The sequence below is a fragment of the Ambystoma mexicanum genome, chromosome 8, assembly GCF_040938575.1.
Source record: "Ambystoma mexicanum isolate Mex_15411 chromosome 8, UKY_AmexF1_1, whole genome shotgun sequence".
NCBI lineage: Eukaryota > Metazoa > Chordata > Amphibia > Caudata > Ambystomatidae > Ambystoma > Ambystoma mexicanum.
In genome coordinates this window covers 1,310,139,320-1,310,165,450 of record NC_090929.1, presented here as the reverse complement: position 1 = coordinate 1,310,165,450, position 26,131 = coordinate 1,310,139,320, and the positions used below count along the sequence as shown (strand labels likewise).

At 43.9% G+C, this 26,131-nt stretch overlaps 1 protein-coding gene across 2 annotated transcripts in view; it reads left to right on the top strand.

The window, feature by feature from the left end:
- The window catches only part of DPYSL4 (dihydropyrimidinase like 4), a 314,640-nt gene that overhangs the window by 165,395 nt on the left and 123,114 nt on the right, over nt 1-26,131 (top strand). For both annotated transcript variants that reach the window (XM_069611421.1, XM_069611422.1), the window contains exons 7-9: nt 629-697; nt 1,360-1,480; nt 14,529-14,685. In XM_069611421.1, coding sequence (XP_069467522.1) covers nt 629-697; nt 1,360-1,480; nt 14,529-14,685 — 347 coding nt within the window. The remainder of the gene's footprint in view (nt 1-628; nt 698-1,359; nt 1,481-14,528; nt 14,686-26,131) is intronic.

Below are 26,131 nucleotides of genomic sequence, written 5' to 3'. Positions count from 1 at the left end.
TTTGAGAATGTCTAACAACGCTTTCATGGCTATTTTGGAGTCCTTGTCCAGCCAAGTGTTCTTCTACTAATTGATTTGGCTTCACGGTTTTAGATAAAGCTGAACCCATGATAGTTATTGACAGATCATACAATTACTCAATTGTGATGTTTGCCAGATAGACAGGCTTGAAATAGCAGTTCATTCGAGGATAAAAACTGTTCTTCAACAGGAATGCTCTCCCATTTCCGTTTTTGGGCCTCACCATGACTTTGGCGGTAACCCTTAAAAGCAGCGGTAACGCTATTACCGCTGCATTTAAGGGTCTGCCAAATCACAGGCTTGGTGGATTTACCACCAGCTCTGAGCTGGGGGCAAATCTGCCACGATTTTGCCGATTTTTCAGTGCTATTACCACCGGCAGTAATAGCGCTGAACATTCCCCATTGGGAACAATGGGGAATGGGAAATTCCTGAATCGGCCCAATGGGGAATGGGGACTTAAGAGACTCAATATATCTCAGTTAAATCGTAGGTTGATGGGTCGTTGTGTTGGTGGTTACAACAGAGAATTGGAGCTTGATAAATGTATCTGAGCTTGTTGAGGTTGTGTATTGTTTCATTCATTCTTATTTCTCATGGGTTTTAGGAACAAAGGCGATTGCTGGAAATGGGTATCACAGGGCCTGAAGGACATGTTCTCAGCCACCCAGAAGAGGTACAGTTTGGGAAATTAATTCTCCAATTTTACTTTTTCCTGTTGAATTCACAACTGGTTTCAAATGAAAGTGAATTTGGATCCGCCATTACACCAACACTTGAAGGTGGAAAGAGGTAATGGTAGGGCAACTCGTGGGGAGACACAGATGTCTATGGATGGGGTGGTAGCCAGAGAAATCAAAAGAGAAACAGAACAGACTAATATTGGGGATTTTGCTATTCTACAGTCGACAGCGGAAGTACACAAGACCGGGGACAGTGCAGGCCCGAGGTCGTCAGTAAAGTAACACAGGGCAGGAATGCTGACTGGTGGCAGACAGAAGAATTCTAAAGGGGTCAGGGACAGACAAACGCCAAATGCGAAAGGAAAAGAAAATGCATACACAAGGAGCAGAGATGGTGGTAGACACGGACTAGGCTAAAAAGACAAAGGGACCCAGGATCTGCGATGGGAGGGTGACGAAGCTGAGTTTAAAGTGGTGGGCAAAGATGGGAGTCCATGCATGATCCCCCATGTGCAGTGCTGGGTGAATCTGAGCAGTGCACCGAAAAGGGAAGTGGGGAATGGGAGCACGATGCACCAGAAACATGGGGCTGTGTTAGCCTTTTCTTTCCACATATTAGTGTGAGAAACATAACCCACTCCTGTGTGTTTTCCAGGTGGAGACAGAAGCAGTGTACCGTGCAATTACCGTGGCTAAGCAAGCTAACTGCCCCTTGTATATTACCAAAGTAATGAGCAAAGGTGCTGGCGAGGTGATTGCTCAAGCGAAGCGAAAAGGTAAACAGCATCAGTGCACTAACTTGAAATACAGCTAAACTGAAATGGATGCAAATTAGCTGTCCTGTGTTATGAGTGTTTATAGAATAAGACGATGTTTTTTATTTGTCTCAGTTGTTGTCTTGCTGCAATGGAAACAGTTTGATTTCAATCAAGCTAAACGTCATTTGATATGTTCGAGCAGCGGACGTATGTGGATTGTATTATTTAACTAAAGCACGGTCTGTGTCCATACACTGCATAACAATGAAGATGTAGAAGCGACATTTGCATTCTACTGGCTCTCTGCAGTGCTACGCTGTTTGGACTGGCACATACACCCTTGAACACTCTCACACAAATAAAAATATCCTAGAAAGAAATATCTTATTCGAATTTGAGCTATTCATAAAAACATTCCACATCATTAAAACAGCTAGTATTTTTTTCATTGACTAAAATCAATCTTCAGCAGGCCCTTTACGTATGGCTGAATAACTCTACAGTGCTATTTCATCATTGAACTGTCCTGGGTGTCACGTGTTTGCCATCAGGATACTTCAGGCATGAGTAGAAATAGGGCATTCACCCCAGTGCAATTCCCAAAGGTCAGGAGAAAAATATTTTGCCACATAAAACGTGAACGAAAAAAAATTTGTTTACACATTCCAATGCAATTGTTCACTTGTTACTGACAAACTCCAGGTAGGTATTTAGTGGAGTTGTATCCCTAATTGTAAATGATTATAACATTGTTATGTTACGTTGGGGATTTACATTGTGCAAACCTAGCTCATCCACATCAGAGTGTTGTACAGAAAGGGGGTACATTAATACCACAGTGGAGTAGACAGGAGGTGAGTCACAAGGGGGGGAACAGCTACCAAGTAGTATGGCGGTAAGGCAACAACGGCACCAGTATCGCTACTGGCACCATTGCTACCGTACCGCCATACTACGAGTTGTGCTTGCGGGTCTCGCTCTGCCCGCCAAGTTCGACCTGGCAGGCAATGCGGCACCCGCAAGCACAACTCGAGGATGCACCGGCATCGTTATGAGCGGTGCCGGTGCACCCGAGCTCCCCATTCCCATTCAGTCCTATAGGGCTGAATGAGGATGGGAGTCCCTTATTGCCAGTACCCGTGAATGGGCAATTACCGGGTCTGCTGAACTCGGCATGACCCGGTAATAGCCCATTCGCGGGCGCCGGTAAAATCATGGGTTCGGCAACAGCCGTGCCTTTGTTACAGGCACGGCTACCGCCAAACCCGTAATGAGGCCCACTGATTAGTTTCCATTTGGCATTGCACATTTTGATATTTTGTTAATTGCTTCTCCCGAAAACCGACTCGTCCAAAACCTTTAGAAGGCTTAGCAATCACAAGACATCCCTTCAGTTGGCCAGCCGCATGTTTTGTCTTTTAGACATCTTAATGTGAAACCTCTTACTTTAAATCTTACGATAGTCAAAAAGAAAATACTCAAGGCATCGTCGAAAAAAAAGTAGAACCCTTTAAGGGCATCAAGTTCAACATGCCTAAGATTTGTGGCACTGTAAATGATAAACAAATCACCATTTTGTAAAAGAGCTATGTCATTTGGCTAATATATGTTTTCTAAATTTCCTAATCTCTTCCATGCTCCCACCTTTTTCCTTCCTACCTGTTTGCGACCAGAATCCCAGGCATTTTCCCATATTTAGAATATCTGTCAGGTCTATGGTATTTGTCTGGCATATGCATTCGGAATGGAGAAGCACTACACAACTGATATAGTCAATGCAATTGTAACAGTTAACTTCTGGGTTTGAATTTTAATTTTTATTTAGTAACTCTTTTTTGACCTATTGCGCGGATTGAGTATTAATTGGTTTATTATTTGTACATTATTGCTTTAGTGACTTTTCTCAAACTAAAGCCAAAAAAAGCACATTACATTACATTTAATTAGGAGGACTGATATATGTGCAGCTGCTACACCCTTCTAATCAAAGGTGAGCTAAAAATAGATATTTGCCCATGGGTATAGCGCCACGATTCTACTAAAATGGGGTGTGAATCTGTGAAGTCACCTTGCTTAGTAAAAAAGCAAAGGTGTTTTACCCTTTAATCTGAGAAATGCAAGGAAGTGCTGTTTAACAGACACATGCTTCTCTGATCAGCAGATGGAATCAGTATGCTAAAAACACTGAAAAGGAAGTGTCCTATAACTAAAATACTTCTTCTCCTAATACCCTACAATCTAGATTCAAAAGTGGCAAGGGGAGGATGTGGGAGAAACATTCCTGATTCACTGCCTGAACCCATTCTTCATGTGATAAAGCTGTAGTGTGATGGCTGTTCACACCAAGGTGTGGCCACACTGTTTATGGGGGCAACCTGGGCAGATTCTCTCAAGCTTATTTATGTCTTGTTGGAAATACTTTATTAAAAAAAACATATGTGGGGGGGCTTTCTTGAGAGATTAAACTAGTAACCAGTTATTGCATGCAGACGTGTCCTGCAAAGTTATACCTCATCCATGTTCTGCCACTGTGCTTTACTGAGCTTCTGAGCTTCTGAGCTTGCTGAGCACTAAACCTTTGTCCCTTATCCTGAACGATGGTTGGGGAGAATGTGATGTAGCCTTGTAGGGGATGACGGAAGTCAGCCTTTCTCACAGGGCGCTCATTTCTATCCTTGTGTGACCTCGAACATTTCCTGAAAAATCTTCAGAAAAGTTTGAAATGTACACGTGTCGTGAAGCACCCAATATTAGGGTAGTGTGAGTATTACTATAACTAGTGTGCTCACTCCTTCTCTAAAGTATCACATATTTTGATATTCCAATTATACCAGCATGCAAAAGAGGAGGATACTGAGAACTCTCCATGAAAAAGAGGCACATGGTTTTCAAGCTGCATACAACATGTACTGGTCGCTACATGGCCAACACAACAACCATCTTTCTTCAGTAAACTAGATGCTGCTTACAAGGTTTCTCCTTTTAACTGGATGCTGGAACGAAGACACTTGTATTGCTTAAAAATATTCAGTGACATAAAGCTTAGGATGGAAATTCTGTGCACATTAGCCATACAAGCCCAATTTACAAGGTTATATAACCTGCCTTTAGCTCGGTATAACCATATCTAATCTCCAAACTATGCGCTATTGCCTCAAAGGAGGAACCCACCCTTGCTACCTAATTGACTTTCCACCTAAAATAATGACTAGTAAGTATATTATGAAGTCTCGGCAGGGTAGCTCAGGGGCAATGTGCTCCCCTTGGAAGCAAGACGACATGGGGCACCACAGGTTCGGTCCCCGGGTCTGCGATTAGAAACCTCTGAGTATTAAGCGTGTTATAAATAACCTATCATAACCTGGGCACCCAGGCTTAATTTACATGCTGACCCTTAAATCACTATCGGAACAGTTATTTATAGAGATGCTCAAGCAACATGTCAAAAATGATATTACTAACAGTAAACGGATACAATGTAATCATTCAGGCCCTGAGCGTAAAGTTATAACTACCGGCTTACCCTTACATTTTTTTTGTCTATTGTTAATAAAACTATAATCTGATTGCACATGCATCTCTCGCTAACCCCATACTATTGCAGTATAGCTCCTCTCTTCAGAGATCAAAGTCTCTTGCAACCCCACCAGGCACAACATGAGAATGCACACTTGCGCCCCCTTCTGTGCACTAAGGCACCCGTGCCACAGATCCACTGTCACAGCAGCAGCAGAGTGCATTGCACCACAGTTAAGAACGTTGAATGTCTCACCTTGTTTTGCACCTTTTTCCTACCGAAGAGTGCCATTATTCTGCCACAAATGAAGCAACATGTCGGTGGCATGATCTTTTATAGCTTCCTCCTTTGTTTGGCAGATAAAGCTGTCCAACAATGCAAAAGGGGTTCACTTTTAGAACGTAAAGGAAAATAGTTAGGTTAAAAAATAGATTATTGCCAGTGCTGGACTGGCCCACTGAGAACTCTGGAGATTTCCTTCTGGGCCTCTGCAGCATGGGCGTCTTTTGTGGGAGCACTCTGGTTTTCTGCTCTACTTACACTCTCTTCCATGCACCCACCTTCTTCCTTCCTCAACCCCCACATCCCTTTGAAGTAAGGAACCTCTTATAAAGCGTCCAGCATGTTAACAAATATTCTGTTCCCGTTTGTTGTATGTTTAACAATATTGCAATCCCTATATATGGACAAATGTGCTTAGAAATTCATTTGTTTTACCTGCTTTTCACAATTTTCTTTTAGAAGAATCGCCACCCCTCCCGCCCAACCACACTTAACTGGGTTGGGCCACTTTGAACACACATTTCGACTGCCACTTTTGGTTCCCAGTGCACACCTGACTATTGCTGCTTCAATGAACGGCGACCCAATCGGCATCATCATTATTTTATTTTGTGTATTTATATAGTGCAAACCTTACAAAATATGACATAGGGAGCTGTGAGGGAGGTTTTCCTAAAGACCACTTGGAGGTAGGACTCCATAAAAATATCCTTTGGTATACAGGTCCCCAACTATTAGTATAAGTCTGTACTAGCCAAAGGATCTTGGTAGAATGGCAGAGCAGCCAGGCTGATCTTATGAGGAGGATGAAAGTTGTAGGTAAGTCCACTAACCCAGTGAATACAATAGCCCAAAGAAAATCTTACACACTGAAAGTTATATTCAAATGTATATTTATTTTATATACACAAGACAGGCAAATAAATACTGTTTTAGACTAACCAATACACATAGAAAATATCAACAATACTTTTAAAAGGTGACTGCTTCAATAGTAGTTGCTTGCGCTTACATTTTTACAGAGAATGACGCTAATGACAGTTCTACCATTTAAGCAATGTGCCCCTCGCTGCGGGGCCATTACTGAGTCAGTTAATGCCCCGGGGCCCATAGTTACAGGCCAGAGCGAAGCTAGGGCCTTAACGAAGGCCCCGGGGCCTTACCTGGCTCGTAATGGCCCTGCGGTGAGGGGCAAATTGCTATTAGTACCCCGGCCCACAAAACAGAGTCTGATTTCCCTTCCCATGGCGGCCATCAGGAGCGGACGCCCAGCGCATCTGCTCTCGAAAAAACAAGGTAAGTTGGGTTGGGAGGGCGGGGAGGGGATTGTTGGGGTGTGGGGGTGGCCAAAACACTCACCTTAATCTTGGTGGGGGAGGACGGCAGCCTCCAGCCCTGCGGAGGCTCAGAGCAGGGATTACCCTGTTCCGGGCCTCCTCATTGGCTGAGGGGCTGCCACCCCCCCAGACAAGCACGTAGCTGAAGCTTCGAGGGATTCTCAGCAAGGTATGGTTGTTACATTCTGGTTAACCCTCGCCGGGTACTAAATTACTTTATTGATTCATTTATTTAGCCATTTATATAGCGCGCAAAACCCAGAGGTATCCAGGCGCTTATTCTTAAGAGATTGGTTACAGTCATGTGGTACCATACAGAGATTACAACTTATCTTACATTCTTATCTTACATTATTTACATTGATTACACATAGTAGTCAGTTATACTTTGATACATTCAGTACAAGAGTAACTAGCAGATGTGCAAGTGGTGAGTCAGGCAGTGTCAAGGTGTTTTGCAAGTGTGAGCCCTGTTCTAGGTGACACTTAGTTGCAATCCTGATTGAATAGCAGGGTTGTCAAGCCTTTGCGGAAGGGTCACAGGGAAGTGTCTGACCTCAGTGTAAATGGTAGTGTGTTCCATAGCTTGGCCGCGATCACTGGGAAACTGGAGACTTGTAATTACTCACACCTGCATTTGTCTCAAAGAAATGATAGGCTCATTCATTTAGTACAGTAATATCAGACAAAGGGCCTCATCAGCTGGTGTCTGGCGGTATCCCAGCGGTAATGCTGGCATACCGCCAATGCAAATAACGTTACCGCTACTCGGTCTGGTGCTATTAGCGCTGGATCACGAGTAGTGGTACAGCAGTAAGTTCTCATTCCCCATGGCGCTTTTACCGTCAGCAGTAATTGCGGCAGTGGTAATAGTGGTTAAAATAGCTGAAAATGACCAGTAAGTGGACATTTTTTACCACCAGCAAAAAGCTGGAGGTCAAACTTCCACTTACCACCCGACTCATGATTGGGCCAACACTTAAATGCAGTGGTAATAGCCTTACCGTCACATTTAAGGGTTAAGGCCCAATTCATGGTGAGGCACAAAGTCTGTAGGAAGGAAAAGGAGGTTTAATCCAGGGGCACTGATTCTAACAACACTGAACAGAAGAAAAGGAAAACATAGAATTATCATCTACTGTACTCGTTGAACAGCCCTCCATGCATAACTGTATTCAGCAATGCTGAAAAAGAAATCACAATAGGAAGAATTCTTGTGAATTTCATTATTGCAGAAAAAGAGGAGGGCCTTGTGATATGTGATGAGCCCCACTGTCCACTTTTTAAATCAGTTTTTCCTCCATCTGACTCAGAAGTATTAATTCACAATTTCCACCTGGTACCCTGATAGTGCAGGTAGGGGGGAATCACCTCTTCCGCCATTAGTATGTATCATATTAGTTGTTTTCTGTGCGATTACCAAATTAGCCACGATTTCACACATGCATGGAATATCTTTTTAATGTGTCTATATCAGTCTGTAAATTACAGATCTGGGGAATTAACGGGTGGCCATGAAGTAATGCAGTCAAAGCATTATGCAAACATTTCAGTTATCTGGATTTATAAATCATGATTTGTAGTAGTAACATCCAGCAATCATGTATATGTAATAATTGTTAATATAGGATAATGTAAATTATGCAACTATCATTGATTGATTGATGAAATACTTTACTCAGTAACTTAATGAGGAATGGCCAGGTAGGTGCCTAATTACTCACAGTAAATGTTATAACAGAATGCATTTCTATACCCTGAGGCATAGAAATGCCATATCAAAATGGCTGCAATGGTGCATTTACTATGTGATATGTTCATGTATACATGGCATTGTCAAAATGACTGGTGTTCGTAATTATGCTAGCTTTGACACAAAACAAGAGAAAAGGTGATAATGTGTGATCATTCATGCATCACATTAACGGGACTCTCATGTCCCTTATCTTGATGATGTGAGGACCTCTCTCTTGTCTCTTCCCCTTATGCATGCTTCTTCCATTGACTGTACTTTCTATGACTTTCACTATGCATTTATGATCCCATTTGACCAACACTATCACACATTCACACTTTCCTGTCCACGTCTTCAGCCTTAGATCACCCCTGAAATTCAGACCCTCAAAACAAACATGCTTTGTGACCTACGGTGCTTGCACAAATTATTTACCCCTTCCCTACTCCTAGACTACAACATTGCCTTGCTGCCCTAACCTCTGCATTGGACTGTGCCAAATCCTCCTAATTCACTAACCTAATCTCCACCTTCACAATCACCCCCCAGAATGTCATGCATCCTTCAATCTTTGCTCACACCTCCAAAGCCTATACCTACTGCCTGCTTCCTTTCTACTAATACCTTTGCTCACTACTTTTCTTCTGAAGTCTCTAAAATATGTGACACTCTCTCACTCTCCAACACTCCTTCTGTCCACCACCTCTACCCCTACCTCTTCTACACTCGACTACTTCTCCCCTACCTCTCCCATTGCATAAGCACCCATCCTTCGAAGTGCCAATCCATCTTGCACTCCTATTGACTCTTTTGCTCCCCAAATGGCCAAAAACGAAGGGCCTGATTCACAGTAGCATTTTATAATGGCGCAATCCCATAGGAAAATGCTCTGTTTATCAGGCCCTTAGTCTAAATCACTTGTCCTTATTTCTCTGAGCTCTTTAACCTCTCTCCTCTGGACTCCTCCATACCTCCTTTAAACCTGCAACTGTCTTACCCCTATTGACTAAACCCTCTGCTGACCCAAACATCCCAGCAAACTATCACCTAGTTTCCCTCCTTCCCCACTATTCAAATGGTCTTGCGCGGGTGGTCTTCAACTGGATCACTAAGTATTAGGAAAAATGTTCTTTTTGCAAGTTTACCTCCATAGCTTTCTATGGAACTCCATTCTTTTTGCTCTGTCTTTTATCCTGCCCTGACTTTTGCTCACATGTCACAGGGAAACTGATCGGTCCTTCAGACTATCAGTACTGGAAAACTATGTTTTTCTTTTAGAATTGTATTGTTATATTGCACACAGCATCTTACCATGCAGTGCAAAGGGGATATTTTTGTTTCACCCTATCTTTTTACACAGAAGATTTTTGTTTACTTTTAAATGTGCCTAAAGATAAGCTGGTGGCAGAAGTTAAATTTTTACAATGTTTACATTATTTTTGGTGTGTGCATTTGTGTATGGCTACTAAACATGGCTAGTGCCCTAAAATAGCCATGACACAAGTGTTTTGCTTGTTCTTTGGCTATATTGTTTGGCCTTCTTCATGTCCCCTCAAGTCAGGAAAGTCCTTTTAAGGTCATGCATGTGCCCGGAAAGCTGCTGCAGGAAGGGGGCTGGAACTGTCTGGTTCCAGTACACATCACTGATGCCATAAAGTTTGCTACTGGGGCGGTGGTGAAACCAGTAGTTGTCCCTGTTTGGACAACGACTAAGTGTTTGAATGGTGCAGATTCTTATCATTGGTGGGCTTGGACTTGTTTTCAGCTTGGATTTTGGATATGAGGAGGACTTCTGCAGCTATGCCTAAGTTCTACTTGGAGCCAAGTATCCCTCAAAGAAGAGCAGACAGATGAATATTTGAAGATGGCTCCTCAAGTGACTCAGTATCCCTTCTAGTGTGCAGCCAATTGAAGCCCTGTGTCTCTGACTGATCTCAGAAGACACTGAGCGGTGCTTCAGCCAATGGACTAATGGGACCAACTAGTCTCAATGCCTTCTTGAGTATCCAGCCATTCAGAGCCTTCAGAGGTGTCCCTGGACTGCCTGGTGGACTAACCAGCTCTCTTTTGGGCTACCTCGTCAGAAGCATTGCTGTTCCGCAATCGAGTCGTCTGGATATTTGATTTTCACCAGCTTGTGCCACAAGTCACCTTCTCCCCGAATTCCAGATTCCCACCTTCAAGGGATCCTGCCCTGGAGCAGCTGCTGTGGCCGTGACAGGAAGAACACCTATCATCATCTGCAAACAGTGATTGGAGCTGGAACTCACCTTCATCCATCTTTTGAAGTGTCCTAAGGAGGCCTGCATTTTTGGATTCTGCATTTCTCCACCAAAAGGGGTTGCATCTTGCATCTCACTCCAAACAGAAGAATTCTCGAACCTGTAACTCCTGGGAACCTCTCATTGGAACAAACAGTGGAAGACTGAGCCACCAGTGACCCCCAGATGATGCACAAAGACATCTGGGAAAATAAGAGTCAGGGGATAAGTGACTGTCAGTGTTCCTTTCCACCCGTCCTCCATAGGTTAACATTGGGCACACGTCTGTTTCCTATCTCCATCCAATTACCTTTGGTCGGTGAACCTGGGTTGGTTATGCAGCCCCTAGGTTAGCTTTGTGTCTGGAAGAAAGGAAAACAAAAGTTGGAGAGCCTTTGGGATAACGAGTACCAAATTGTCTTTATTTTGGTAATTGTCATTTCTGATTACTTGATGTTCGATTTAAAGTCCACATGAGATTGTCCTTCATTCTAAGCAGGTGCCTTTTGACACAATGTTACTTCCCTCATGCTGTTTGACTCAAATGATATTATGGCATGCGAAGTAGCAATCTGCATGAATGAATTCTGTATAAAAAATAATTCCAGATTGAACCGGTTTCTTTTCACCAAATCTGTATATAAGGGCTGCCTTAACTTTAGGTTATGGATATTGCAAGCTTAAACTGCACAGCACTGATCCCACTGACCTGTGCCTACCATCAATCTCCCTTGTTGTAAATTTAGAAGTAGGTAGTAGTTAATATTACCGCAGAGTTGTCACCGCTCCAAAAATATTCAGCTCATTATTATTCATTATTATTCAAGTTATACTATTTGCGTCATGCATATTATGTCTAATTGGCACTTGTGTTATATGTATCTTTCTTCCAAACAACTGCTAGCCCTCCAGGGGCACTGATTCTAACAACACTGAACAGAAGAAAAGGAAAACATAGAATTATCATCTACTGTACTCATTGACCAGCCCTCCATGCATAACTGTATTCAGCAATGCTGAAAAAGAAATCACAATAGGAAGAATTCTTGTGAATTTCATTATTGCAGAAAAAGAGGAGGGCCTTCTGATATGTGATGAGCCCCACTGTCCACTTTTTAAATCAGTTTTGCCTCCGTCTGACTCAGAAGTATTAATTCACAATTTCCACCTGGTACCCTGATAGTGCAGGTAGGGGGGAATCACCTCTTCCACCATTAGTATGTATCATATTAGTTGTTTTCTGTGTGATTACCAAATTAGCCACAATTTCACACATGCATGGAATATCTTTTTAATGTGTCTATATCAGTCTGTAAATTACAGATCTGGGGAATTAACGGGTGGCCATGAAGTAATGCAGTCAAAGCATTATGCAAACATTTCAGTTATCTGGATTTATAAATCATGATTTGTAGTAGTAACATCCAGCAATTATGTATGTGTAATAATTGTTAATATAGGATAATGTAAATTATGCAACTATCATTGATTGATTGATGAAATACTTTACTCAGTAACTTAATGAGGAATGGCCAGGTAGGGGCCTAATTCTGGAAGAAAGGAAAACACTTACCTTTGGCAAATTGTTGTATAACTTTGAATTAGTTTGAAACTAATCGCCACCACAAGCCCCTTGCATCATTCTTACAGAGAATGCATGCTGGTTAGAAACATTATGCTGGTCCTGTGACCTCTGGGCACAAGGCCCCATTCTTCTTAGGGTTTGGACTTCTCAAGTCAGGATATTGCTTTGTGATTGGTTCCCATATTTAATGCATCTAATTTACTTAACTGCATTGCTTGATTAAGTTATCTGATGTTTACCTAATGGTGATTGTATTTATTGGTATTAATAGAGTGTTGTGTGATAGTACTACCTGCTAGTTTTATTTTTCAGTGCGTTCTAAAGGCATAACATAACTAACTTTATTTTTATAACTGTCTAAATTGAATTGTGTGCTATTCTATGTGGACTGATTGAGGGCTCCTGACCCCACTCACATTCCCCTCAGACTAAGACTATCCATGTGTACCTTGATGGGTTTTTGGCAGAATTCTCAGAGCTCCCTGTTCACCATAACTAGCATGCCTCCTAAAATCTGTTCACCAGGCCAGATTCTAGAATTCCATCATAACAGTAAGTACATTGAGGATAATGGCCTTGAAGATCCACTTCAATCTGGCTTCTATAGTAAACACTCCACTGAGACTGAACTCATGCATGTTTGCAACTTTCTCTATAATTATCTCCAATCCAAACATTATTCTATACTCATGCATTTGGACCTTTCTGCCACTATTGACACTGTTGACCACTCTTCTCTCCTAATCACTCTCCAGGACCTTTGGATTCACAAATCTGCTCTTGACTGGATTCCCTCCTACCTCGCAGGATGATCCTTTAAAATCTTGTGGAACTTACAAACCTCTGACCCCACACCTCTTCCTGTCAGCGTCCCCCAAGAATCAGTCCTTGAACCTCTGCTCTTCATCCTATATACCTCTTCCCTAGGAATTCTTATCTCATTCTCTCACCTTTTGGCTGATGACACACAAATGTTTGTTTCTTTTCCATCCTTCATGGCATCTATCTTGGAACAGATTATACACTGTCTGACTGCAACTCGTCACTGGATGGGTCTCCACTGCCTCATGTTGAACTCTTAAAAAATGAAAGACATATTTCACCAAGCTTCCAATGCCATCCCCCCTCTCCTCTCATCTCCTCTTTTACCTTACCTCCTTGCTCCCTCACCCAAGGCTCATAATCTTGTGGTACACTTTGATAGCGACCTACGACTGCAAAAATGAATCACTACCAAAGCCTTTGCTCCTGGAATTAACCTCCTCCACATTCAGAAAATGCGTCCTTATCTTACTAACCACGACACAAAAAATCTGATCTCTGCTATTGTGTGTTGGTCTTCCTCTCTTCTCCTTCAATCCTCTAGACAAAGTCCTGAACTTTGCTACCCGCACTCTCTACAACCTACCAAGATCTTCGCCCACTTCCACTTATGGACAGCCTATTGGTTGGCGCACAATGCACAGCCACTGTCTTTTCAAGTTCCTTTTCCTATTCTAAAAAGCCATCAATGGTCTTGCTCCTTAAGACTTGTTTGATTGTATGTCAGTTTACTTATCTTCTTGTTCCCTCCAGTGCGACTCTGCACTCAACCTCATGCCATACCCTCCCTGTGCCTCCTCGCCCTTCCACTCTTTCTTCAAACTCGCCACGCTCCACTGGAACCCACTGCCCATAACAATCAAAGCCAGCCCACATATGGACCTCTTAAAAACTTGGCTTAAACTTCACTTACTTGCTAAAGAGGGAGCTCCCCCTGCCCTCTCCTCCATTCTCCCTACCTGACCCCACTATTGCCTACAGTGATGCTTAAAAATGTAATTTTGTTTATTTAATTAGGACTTCTCTTTAGTTTGAACAGTTGCTCCCTTAGGATAACGCTACCTTTGTCAGTCACCTGTTTTCTTATATGCGTTTTGTTTCTCTTTGTTTTGTCTGTGGTATATATCAGAATTGTCTACACCCTAATAAACTGACTTACTACTTGTTCTCATATTTATGATATTGTACAGGCACCTTTCGTTGTAATGTTTCCATCATCTGTAATGTGATCGAAATTGACATTCCTGTTCTTCAAATAAATACAGAAGAGTATATTCAAACTAAAATGTGAAAATGTGAAAATAATGAGTGTTATCCCTTGTGGTAATATCCAGTGCAGATACTAGTTGTTCATGTTATTTGTTAAAGTTTGGGTAAATAACTAACCAGTGAGTTGTACCCATTCTTTCAATTGTAGTATTTCTAAGGTTCATTAGGTAACAGCATTAACAGGGAAAATCGTTTAAACATTGATTGCATGTTACTCAATCTGAATTAACATTCTATTTTCAAATTATTTGTTTGAAGGCACGGTTGTGTATGGGGAGCCAATTACAGCCAGTCTTGGCACCGATGGAACTCACTACTGGAGTAAAAACTGGGCCAAAGCTGCAGCTTTTGTCACCTCTCCACCACTCAGTCCCGACCCTACGACACCAGAGTATCTCTGTTCACTATTATCTTGGTAAGGATTAATGTTGTCAGTAATCTATTCCAAATGTGGAAGTGATATTTTCTTCATTTTTATTTTGTTTATTCATTTGAAGATAAAAAAGAATCTCAGTGGAGTGACTGAAATACATACATACATACATACATACATGGAGACTGCATAAGAAGATAAAAGTGAAACAGGCAGGAAGACAGTTTCCCACATATTTGCATCATTTTCTGGTGTGCAAGCCCCCTATCATGCCCCTCCTCTGCCCCCATACTCCAAAATTCCTTAAAATCCCTTTTAAACCACTCTTTGGTGGCGCTCCCCATAAAAATACTGCAAACCATGTGGTTAAAAGTCCCTTCAACGAATCCAGTGCAACAGATGTGGCTAGATGTGAAGTAGTGTAATGGAATGTTTATGCAGGTCTTCAACTCCTCCTTGACATGGATGAAACATTGAACATTTTGAAAAGAATCAGAGGAAATGTGGAATTTTTTTGTAGATAGAACAAACATAGTATGAGCCGAATATTGGCTTCTAGTTACTGCGCCTCATTACACGGATGGCGGAGAACCATGGCTCTATTAGCGCCATGGTTCATGCCGGTAAAATACTGGCACCGCCTTGGCGGAAAGGGGAATTACCACCCCATTCCAAGGTTGGCGGGGCGGTAATGTAATTCCCCCTTCCACCATTGCCCTTCCCCATTCCCATTTTGGCCCCATAGGGCATAATGGGAATGGGGAAGGCGCTAATTACGGTACCGCTAATTGCGGTACCGTAATTAGCTCCCTGGGTCCCTTTGCGGGTTGGTTTTTAACGCCTGGAAAAAGCAGGCGTTAAATCCCCCAACCCGCAAAGGGAACTCGTAGTAAGGCGGTAAGGATTTACCGGTACTGGTATTTTACCGGTATCGGTAAATCCTTACCGCCATTCGTGTAATGAGGCCCACTGTCTTCATTGTACCCTTATTTGCCAGTTTTTGTTTTGTCAAATTATGATGCTGAAAGGCAATCTATAATGAATGCATGGTCCCGAGTTACGACATCATCTGCCCGTGTGAATGTGACACTAATTCTCAGAAGCCTCTTTCATTAAAGAAATTGTTTGAAATTGATGACATTTGGCAAGCAATGCTTACAGGGTGAAATCAATCTTGCCGCTAGAGACAGCAACAAGATCATCTGCAAGGTTGAAGTATATGTTGTTAGAAAGTAGACAAACTTTATTTCATATTACCACCCAGGAATATATTTAATTTTATTTAACGTTCAGCTATTTAAGCCTTTCGTGACAGCAGGATACACAGAATAAAAACATGCACAGTTTCAAAAACAATACAGTGAAAGCGCAGCAATAACCTGCTAAATACATAATGGACCTCATTACAACCCTGGCGTTAAGGGGTTAACAGCGCCGTAAAAGGCTGCGGCGCCGTTAAACCCTTAACGCCCGATTCACACTTTGGGCCTCATTACAACCCTGGCGTTAAGGGGTTAACGGCGCCGTAAAAGGCTGCGGCGCCGTTAAACCCTTAACGCCCGATTCACACTTTAACGCCTGCTTTTTTCAGGCGTTAAAGTCCAACCCGCTAAGGGACCTTGGTGCTAATTACGGCACCGTAATTTACGGTGCTGTAATTAGCGCCTTCCCCATTCCCATTGAGCCCTATGGGCCAAAAATGGGAATGGGGAAGGGGCCATGGTGAATGGGGATTTACCGCCCCGTCAACCTTGGAATGGGGCGGTAAATCCACCATCCACCATGGCGGAATCCGGCATGGACCATGGTGCTAATAGCACCATGGTCCAATGCCAGGGTTGTAATGAGGCCCAATGAATGGGAACAAGAGGGTGGCGTACTACCACACATATTTAGACACTTTACATATGTATTTTTTGTAAAGACTTAACCATTTGGCATGCTTAGTATAAGGAGAGCTGTATTACTAAGCTAACTCCCATACAGAAAGGGTGAGCAGACAACCTCTTAAAGAAATTGTTTAGGCTTATTTATTTAGCCAATGTTTAGAAGTGCCGAATCAAATCCGCATTGTGTTCATATGTACAAATTTAGTATTACAGTTGCATTCAAAATCATAGAAGAAAAAACATTAATTCAATGAACAGATACATAAGAAATACATAGGGAAACATTTACAAACACACATGTACCAACAGGCGCTGAGCTGTTTCAGAGCCGTGAACTCCTTAGCTGTTGGCTTCAGTGTACAACATATACAAAGAAATAATCTTGAGTTCTTTCATAAGGCAACCACTTGCATAGTACAAAATATTCAACATCAAAAACAAAATCCAAAGAACCATTCTTCCTAACATTGAATGTTTTAAAGTTGACTGAAGGAAAAGAGTGGACCTTATCGTTGGTCACATTGGGTGTTTTGATGTTGACTGGTAAGAAAGGGACCTAGTCGTTGGTCTACATCTGGAAGTAGATCGAGTAGTGGAACGGGATGGGGGGCGGTTAGCCGTCAGGATGGAGTAATGCCGTGACGTTTCGGCATAGAAGCCTTCTTCATGGGCCTCGACCTGGTAACCCTACACGTGGAACAAAACAGGGGAAAAAAGAGAGAGGCTCAGATAGTGTAGAGCTCACCTTGAGAAAAGGGCTAGTGGCTCTAATGTTGGCATACATCTAAAATTGAATTAAGACCATAAGGCTGGACAGTGGGCGTGCACTCTCCACTAGCTTGCATGTACCAGATACTGACCTGGACTAAAGTCGGATGTAACACTTCTTCCAGTTGGGGAGAATCGAAGGGGTCAAAACCCATTGGTCTGTGGGAGGGGACTCCTTGGGACCCGTATGGCGACTTGTATACTGGATGCGCTGGAGGAGTAAACGTAAAAACTGGGTGAGTTCTACTGGGCTGAACAGGTCCTGTGAAGGTGGAAGCAAAACGGTGCAGGAAAATTAAAAGATACCTTAGCTTCTGGGTGGCCGGCTAGTGTAGGTGATGAACTTGGCAGAATTGGTAGTGCCCCAGAAGGCAGGTACCTGCATGGAGAACAGAAGGAACTACCATGAATGGGATAAAAATTGGCTACACACATGTAGAGTAGCAAGGTGGTGGCTCTGCATATACACGTAGGGCAGTTGTAGATGAGGAAAGCATCATACCGGGATGTTTGTAATACACTCCAGGTTGTAGATATGTGGGTTTTCAGGCCAGTGCAGTAATTAGAGATCCATACAGCTTCTTGGCGCTCAAATCAAACAAAATCTCTAAGCCCTGTAAGTGGAACAGGGCAGAGTGTGCAAATAGTGGTGCAGACTCCATGCATAGACTGGCAGGAGCTGACAGGACATTAGTATGCAGGGTTGATGTGGGCTCAAAAGGATGCTGGGCCAGAGTTTAAAGGCCCCTGGGGAGGGTGGGTGGCAAGCTTACCTAGAGGGGCGAGATGAGTGCGTTTGACTCGCACAGGATGCGAGCTCCGCCGCAGCAGTTGTGCGAACGGCAGGCCTTTGAATGAGCTGTGTCCTTGTTTCGGAGCGCGCATGTGTCGGTGGCCAGTGTGCCTCTAGGTGTGCATGCGCGCTGGTAATGTTATGCGCGTTGGTATGGCAACCTGGGTTTGTATGTTTACAGGTGAGGCTCTTTTGCAACAGTGCAATGCCGTGCGCCCAGGCAGATATAGGACCCTACTTGTATGGCGATGGGTCTTCGAGTCTATATTTTATGGACATACTTACGAGTATGAGCATATTGCAAAACCTTTTTTTTTAGAAAATGTTTAGTGCTAACGGCAGGCCGTTGAATGAACTGTGTCCTTATTTGCATGCGTCGACGCCCAGTGTGCATCTGGGTGCGCGAGCGCGCTGGTAATGATATACGCGTTGGTATGGCAACCTAAGTGTATGTGTCTAAAAGCCAGGAGCTTTTGCAACAGTGCGACACCTGCGCCCTGGAGATGTAGGACCCTACTTGTGTGGCGGTAGATCTTGAGGTATATATTTTGAACATACTGACGAGTCTAGACATATTATAAACATGTTCGAATATTATTTATAAAATAAATAAACTCACAAATTCTGGACAGTCACATGAATGATAAGGTAACAACTTGCCAGCCAAGGTTGGGAACAGTGTTAACTCCTTCGTTACTATAGTGAGCACCTTCAATTAATAAATACTCATGGGGATACAAACGTATCTTAAGTATTCCAGTCTCCATACTCATTAATGCATGTAATATATGTTGTCAGCCTGGGCCTACTTGCCAGGGATACACCAGGAAATAGTGGCGCAGTGGCCATCCTATGGAATTGGCACTAGGGTACTGTATAAAATGAAGTGTGGTATAGCAGTGGGGTGGGGCTAGGCACATAGAAGGGAGCGCTAACTATGTACTCTATTATGTCAAGATGAGGGAGGAACACAGATATGGTGGGGCTGCTAAGGACAGTCACAGTTGAGGCTGGGCGGCTGGGCACTGGCGGTTGGACTCAGAAGTAGAAGGTGGATAAGTGGTGGCTATAGCTTCATTAAGCCCCTTGGTGGTAGCTTTAAGTTTAAAAATCCACCAGTATTCTTTGTGATTCAGCGCATTGGAGGCAGTGGTGGTGTTGAGGACTGTGTCCGCAACCCACCAATGCATATCGTCCGTACTGTGTTGGTACTCGATGTAATGTGAAACTAAGGGTGCTGTATGGACACGACAACGGATCCTAGATCGGTGCTCGCCAATCCTTTTGTTCACTTGTCTCTGGGTTTGGCCTACATACCTCAGTCCACATGGGCATTCGATTATGTATACAACATTTGTAGTCTTACAATTAGAGAAGTATTTGATCTTCCATTCTTTTTCTTCGATCATGAATGATGTTGTCTTTTTCGTGAGTTTGCACACATTGCATGTACCGCAGGGATGGTGCCCCACTATTTCACGCATGCTCCAGAGTTCCGACCTTTGGGACTTTTTGTTGAGCCTTGCATGTGTCAGCATGTCTTTGAGGTTTTTTCCCCGTTTGAGTTCCATCCTAGGGGTTGTTTCATTTGGAAGGCTGAGCTGTACTAGGGGCCAACATTTTTTGGTGATGGCCTTGAGTCTTGTGGTGTTAGGTCCAAAGGTGGTCCATGCACGCCATTAACTCTTTACTGTCTGGTTCTTGTACTTTCGGTGTGAGCAGAGTTTCCCGTGGGGTATACTGTGCTCTCTTTATGGTGTTGCGGACCAGTTTCTTCGGGTAGCCTCTGTTTTTGAATTTGTTTTGTAATATAGTGGCATGTTCTTTATATTGTTCAAGCTCCGTGCAGTTGCGTCTAAGTCGTAGGAACTGTCCAAATGGTAAGTTGTTCCTTAGATTACTCAGGTGGTTGCTCCTGTAGTGGAGGAGGGTGTTTCTGTCTGTCTCCTTCCTATATAGAGAGCAGATGAGTTTGTTTTCTAAATTTGTACATATGAACGCAATGTGGATTTGAATCCGCACTTTTAAACATTGGCTAAATAAATAAGCTTAAGCAATTTCTTTAAAAGGTTGTCTGCTCACCCTTTCTGTATGGGAGTTAGCTTAGTAATACAGCTCTCCTTATACTAAGCATGCCAAATGGTTAAGTCTTTACAAAAAATACATATGTAAAGTGTCTAAATATATGTGGTAGGACGCAACCCTCTTGTTCCCAGTACTATTAGCTCATAAGTCCTCCCACAGTTTCTGAGCTGTTCCTCCAGTTACCTTTAAATACATAATGAATGCCATCAACCTAAAAGGAAGAAGGAGATGACATTGTGGGGCCTTCCAGCCAATCCGGGAGCTTGAAAGTTGGGATTTACCTCATGGAAATGCCTACATTCTAAGGCCCCTGACATGCGGGAGGCTGTCGCCTTCACATCCTGGTGCTCCGCCTTCCATTACCCCGTGTCTCTTTGCTTCACCCTCCACCCTATCCACCATTCTGCATCTGCCAAATCACCACCATTGTTGTCACAGAGCACCTAGGCTTGTCTGAGAGGTTGCATATTGTATCCCTGCCAGGGAAGTGCCAAAAGTTGATCTCTTTTTTCAGCTCATTAGGAAATAATTCCAGATAAACTAATGTCATATGAAAGAGAAGTATTTGAACTTTTTATTTAGTTGGAGCAAATATGTTATTATCTTGGAACCTTTTCAATCGAGCAATTATGGGCCACGTCATGACCTGGTTTTCTTACTTTTTTTCTGCCCGTCGCCAAACTCTTTCTCTTCCTCCTTTTCTCTCTAATGCAACTGACCTCACTTGTGGTGTTCCTCAAGGGTCTGCTATCTCCCTGGTCTTGTTTAAAATCTACGTTCAACCTCTGACCAAGTTTATCTCCTTCCACGGCCTCCTCTGCTATTCTTACGCAACGGCACACAGATCCTGGTTTGCCTTGACTTGTCCATCCCTGAGTCGGAGGCTATGTTCTGTGCTGCCTTGAGGCCGTGGGGGAGTGGATGCAGAACAACTGGCTCGAGTTGAATAGTGACAAGAGCAAGGTTCTGGTGGTGGGACCACCTTCGTCCTCTTACTTCTGGACCTTTGATTTCTGGAAGTCTTCCTTAGGCCCCTTGCTTTCTCCTGTTTTCACAGTCAAAAACCTAGGGGTTATACCCTCATTGTCTCTTTCTATGAAACCCCCAGGTCAGTGCTATCTGTCAGCTGGGCTATTTCCAGCTTAAGCTTCTTCGCCAGTTGCCCACTTTTATTCCAGAAGGTCTTCACCCCCCAGTGGTTTCTTTCCTTATTTCCTCATCTATTGCTTATTGAAGCTGGAAGCTGAGGTGGAAGCAGTCCGCAGCAGTCCCTAGTGTACTAGTGCTTGGTAGTCTGTTTGCTAACTTCATTGCTGCCTTTCTGATGCCTGTGGGAGGAGAAAACCTTTCTGACCCCATTCGTGCCGTGGAACAGTCGCGGAGCTGGAAGCTGAGGTGAATGCAGTCTGCAGCAGTCCCTGGTGTACTAGTGCTTGGTAGTCTATTTGCTACTTTCATTGCTGCCTTTCTGCTGCCTGTGGGAGGAGAAAACCTTTATAACCCCATTCGTGTCATGGAGCAGCCATGGTGCTGGAAGCTGAGGTGGAAGCAGTCTGCAGCAGTCCGCGGCTGTCCGGGCACTGGAGAGAAAAAGTGAGAATGGAGGAGGTGGGAAGACACCTTATGAGCCAACGGGCATCCTATGAGGACACGGCCGGGACCTGCGGAGCCCCTTGAAAAACTCCTATCACCAAAAGAGACTTGCTTCTGCTCCAGCGCACTCGAGCAACTCACCAACGGAGGCAGGTACAGGCGTGTATGTTTCTGTACATTCACACAACCTGCAAACCCTATGCATACCCAACAACACACATCCCATACTACCCCTCTCACGTCTGGTAACACATTTTCCAGAGAACGAAACCAACGAGAACCCCACAACCCCCTCCCCTTGTGCTGCCATCAATCACAACAGCTCTGATTTACTAACAAGCCACTCACCGTCTGGAAGGGGTAGCGGGGGAGGTGGGAGCGGTCGACTCGTGACTACCGATGAGGGATGTGACGGGACGAGTGGAGCTGAGGAGCCGGCATTTGAGCCCCCGAGAATTCCGCCGGGTGAGTCGGTCAGAACTGAACCAAGACGGAAGTCTGATGCGCTGGGTCCTCCTCAAGCAGCAGTGCTCATGCTGCAGACAGAGGAAGAGCCTGGTGAACGGGTTTGGGCCCTGCCCTCATTGGACAGAGAGCATCGGGACTATTCCAAACCGGAGGGCCCCCCGAGGTGCTATGTGGGCCAGGACAGGGCGGTGCCCGCTTTGGGCCCTGCAGACCCACCACAACTCATAGAATCTTGTGCAAAAGGAACTGGGGAGCCCTTAGTCGAGGCCCCGCAAAACACCGGCCAAGCCTGCCCCAAAGCTGGGAAGGTCGGAAATGACCTGGAGGACACGGTTCCCCTTCCCCCTATAAACCACGAGGACAGCCCTTTGGCCACACTGATATCTACACTGAATACTCATTCCACTCAACAATTTGTCATAGGGATACACCAAATAACGATGGGGCCGAATCTCAATAATCCGTTGATTTTGGAGTCAATAAACATTACTCACACTACAAATATTTTGGGAGTTTTAGATCAAAACAGCTTTGTTGAAGATACCATAGAAATCCAAAAGGACCTCCTTCTGGACCAATCTACCAGTGACATGGTTTTCCCCCCAAGCAAACTATCACCATCGGATTTCACAAAAAGCAATAGAACTGATTCCGCCAGCAAGAGGGGGTTTAAAACACGCCTCAAGGAAACAAAGCTGCCGAAATCAAAATGTAAACAATGTATGTAAAAAAACAAACCTGAATACTTGTAAACCTCAATCAAAAAAAGAATAATACAAAAGATAATCCCAGGGAAACCTACAAAATTAACACCGCCAATCTCGATGGACGAACTCTCTGATGCTGAACTATTGGAAGGAGCAGCTTTATCCACACATAGGAGTCCCCAACCGCATCACAGGTTTACCTGGTCTGGCCTGAAAGTAAATACAACTCTCGCCATGGTAAAGACTGGGATCCGGTACTTTAAGGACCTGGAACAACCTCCCCAACAGGACAGTTCAAAAATGGCTGCTACAAACTCACGAACGCCTGACAAGCCTAGGGAGTGTTCAACTCCGGAAAAGGACATTCAAGTTAATGAGCTGCAATCGAATCTTCAGACCCTTAACGGCGCAAGTATGGTTAAAAATAAGGGACTACATCAAGAACCAACCCTGCCTCCCATCTTTTGTGAAGACATTCCACCTTCCCAGAAACTATCCCATCACAAAACAGGAATAACATGCACGATGTAACACGTGAGGCTTCCATCGTGGAACACGAATTAAGGAATCTACCAGAAAAAGAGTTATGAACAAGTGAGGAACTTGTTGAAAAACCATCAAAGTGCAACAATATCCCAACGAGCCCCATGGATTGCCCTCCCTTGCTATCACCATCTTGGAATAGAAGATCCTTGACTCTCTTTTCTAACAATGGGAAAGAGAAGAAACCTGACAATTTTGCCATAATGTCGGCGTAACAATAGCCTTGGCGCCTTTTAGTAAACAATATGAATCCATCAACGATACCTCGAAGGATCATACAACATTGGCAGATAGGCTGCACACCAAAATGATTTACTTAGAAGGTTATGTTACAGCTTTGCAAGCAAAGGGGGAGGGGGGCACGGGCGGCCCAAAATCCAAAACCTACAAACCAAAGGAAACAGAAGCAAGTCAACAACATGAGCAACTGGTGGACCACCAAAAAACGCTAAAAACCTTGATTGCCTCCCAGACTGATGAGGACTTAAAAACTTCCCCCAGTCCCACTGTCACAGTGGGTGGCACCAAGGGAAGGGAGCCATCAAGCTCTTTAGATAGAACAAACCCCACAAAATTGAAAGTTGGTGAAACCCAGGAGAGGAGGACATCCCATCAAAAGCATTACCCGAGCATCCACAGAGACCAACAAAAAGAAAACCAATTAACGGCTGTGTGATCCTGGCTTTTGAAGGCGACATCCCATCTCCAGCCTCTGTACAACTCGGTTCTCTTGAAGAATCACAGAGCAGGACAAAAGGGAATCCAATTGCTAAGCCGCCCCTCTTAAACCACAACTGCTCTCAGGGCAAGGAGTCAGTGGCGTACCCACTCTTTGCAAATGGAAAGAGGCAAAATAGAAACGAAGGGAACAGAATCATAACAATAGAGGCTCCACAAAATTATTCTGAGCCAAACACAAACTCAAAGGACAGCAGGGGTAAAGAAGGGAGCACAAAAGCTCCCCTTAGAAATCGGATTATAACATTCAGGCCCGGAGAAGAATCTTCCAGAGAATCCACGACAGACCGTTCCATTTGATCAACAACATATCGTGATTGAGGATTCCGAACCCAGCATAGATCTCATGGAAATGTCAGAGTACTCAGTGGAAAACATGGAATCAGAACTTGTACAATTACCACACTCGGCGGGGAGGCTGAGCAAGGAAACACCTCCAAACAACCAGAAAGACGTTGAGGGGAAGCAAGAAAGCCCTTACTTGACTTTAAAAGACAGGTGAGAGAAAGTATTAAGGTGTTCAAATTTGAGAGCCATGGACAACAAATATCCACCAGAAAGAGCAGTGGAGAAGAAGGAACTTCCAGAAAAAAAGCCGCTTCTACCCACTCCAAACAATAAGGGTAGACCATCCCCACAGAAAAGGAACACCAAGGCAGCCAAGCCCGAAGAAAGACCAAAATCCAACCTCTGAGAACCTGAGCACAGGATGAAAATCCAATCCAAAACCAGAACTGGTTGGAATCCTAAACAAAGGCTCAGTCGAAACTATGAAAATGAAAAGGACACTTACATTCCTACAGTAAAAAGCTAGGCAGCGATAGGACCTTCAAATTGGAAAGTGTAAGTGACGTTCAAGACAAGTTAATCTTGAACAGAAAAAACATAATGGCATTGATCCACTGTATTCCCAACCTAAGGCAGATTCGCTCGGAAGATATAAAATTGTGGAATTCAGCACTACTAGTAAAAGGGATTGCGTGTACTTACATATTCCATCCCCAATAATTCGAACTATGCTGACTACAGATCAGGAAAGTTTCCAAATGATGGTATATGACTTGTTTGATTGTCTTATGAAAGGAGGGGGGTGCACAGAGAAAATAGTTCCAGGTATACCCATAAGAAAGAAACATTAAAGAATTGAGTGGAACTCAGGGACACTCCAAGATCAAAACGACCTCCCTTGACAGACCGCACCAAAGAACCCTCAACACGATCAAGGATAAAATCTGTAACCAAAGGGGACGAGTTCTTGGACACTGAGACGCACCGAAGTCTACAGAGGATGAAGCAAAGGCCGGAGGCAGAACCCATGGGGACAGACGGGAATGCATACATGGACCCTCTGGACATTGGACGCGTCCCGACAGGCCCTCTCCATAAGTTGACAATCAGCTTTGCTTGAGAGGAATCGGACACAGAAATCGAGGAGCTGGTAACGAGTAAACTGGAGAAAGTGAAAAAAAAACACCACTCTAGATGGACATGGATTTCGAAGGCCTTAGCCACAAAAAGCTAGCCATCGAAAAGGACCAATCGACAAAGGAGAGGACACACCAAGAGAACTGGCTAAGACCACCCAGGAGGAATATATAACAATGGGCAGCTGGAATACAAGAGGCTTTTGCCAACTCCTGGAACAAAGTGATGTCAATTTGGGAGCTTTTGACATCCTATGTCTCCAGGAGATGTGGCTCACCAAACGGCTACTCCTGGATGGTTTTGAAACCTATCTCTCACCGGCAGTCTGGGGCGGGAGAGGACGTCCTTCCTCAGGCCTTCTGACTGCCATTAGATGAGGAAGTGAATTTCAATACATAAAACCAATGACAACGAATATCCACTTCGAAGTGTCCCTCTTGAACTGGGCCAAGCAACACTCAGAAAATAAAAAAGCCAAG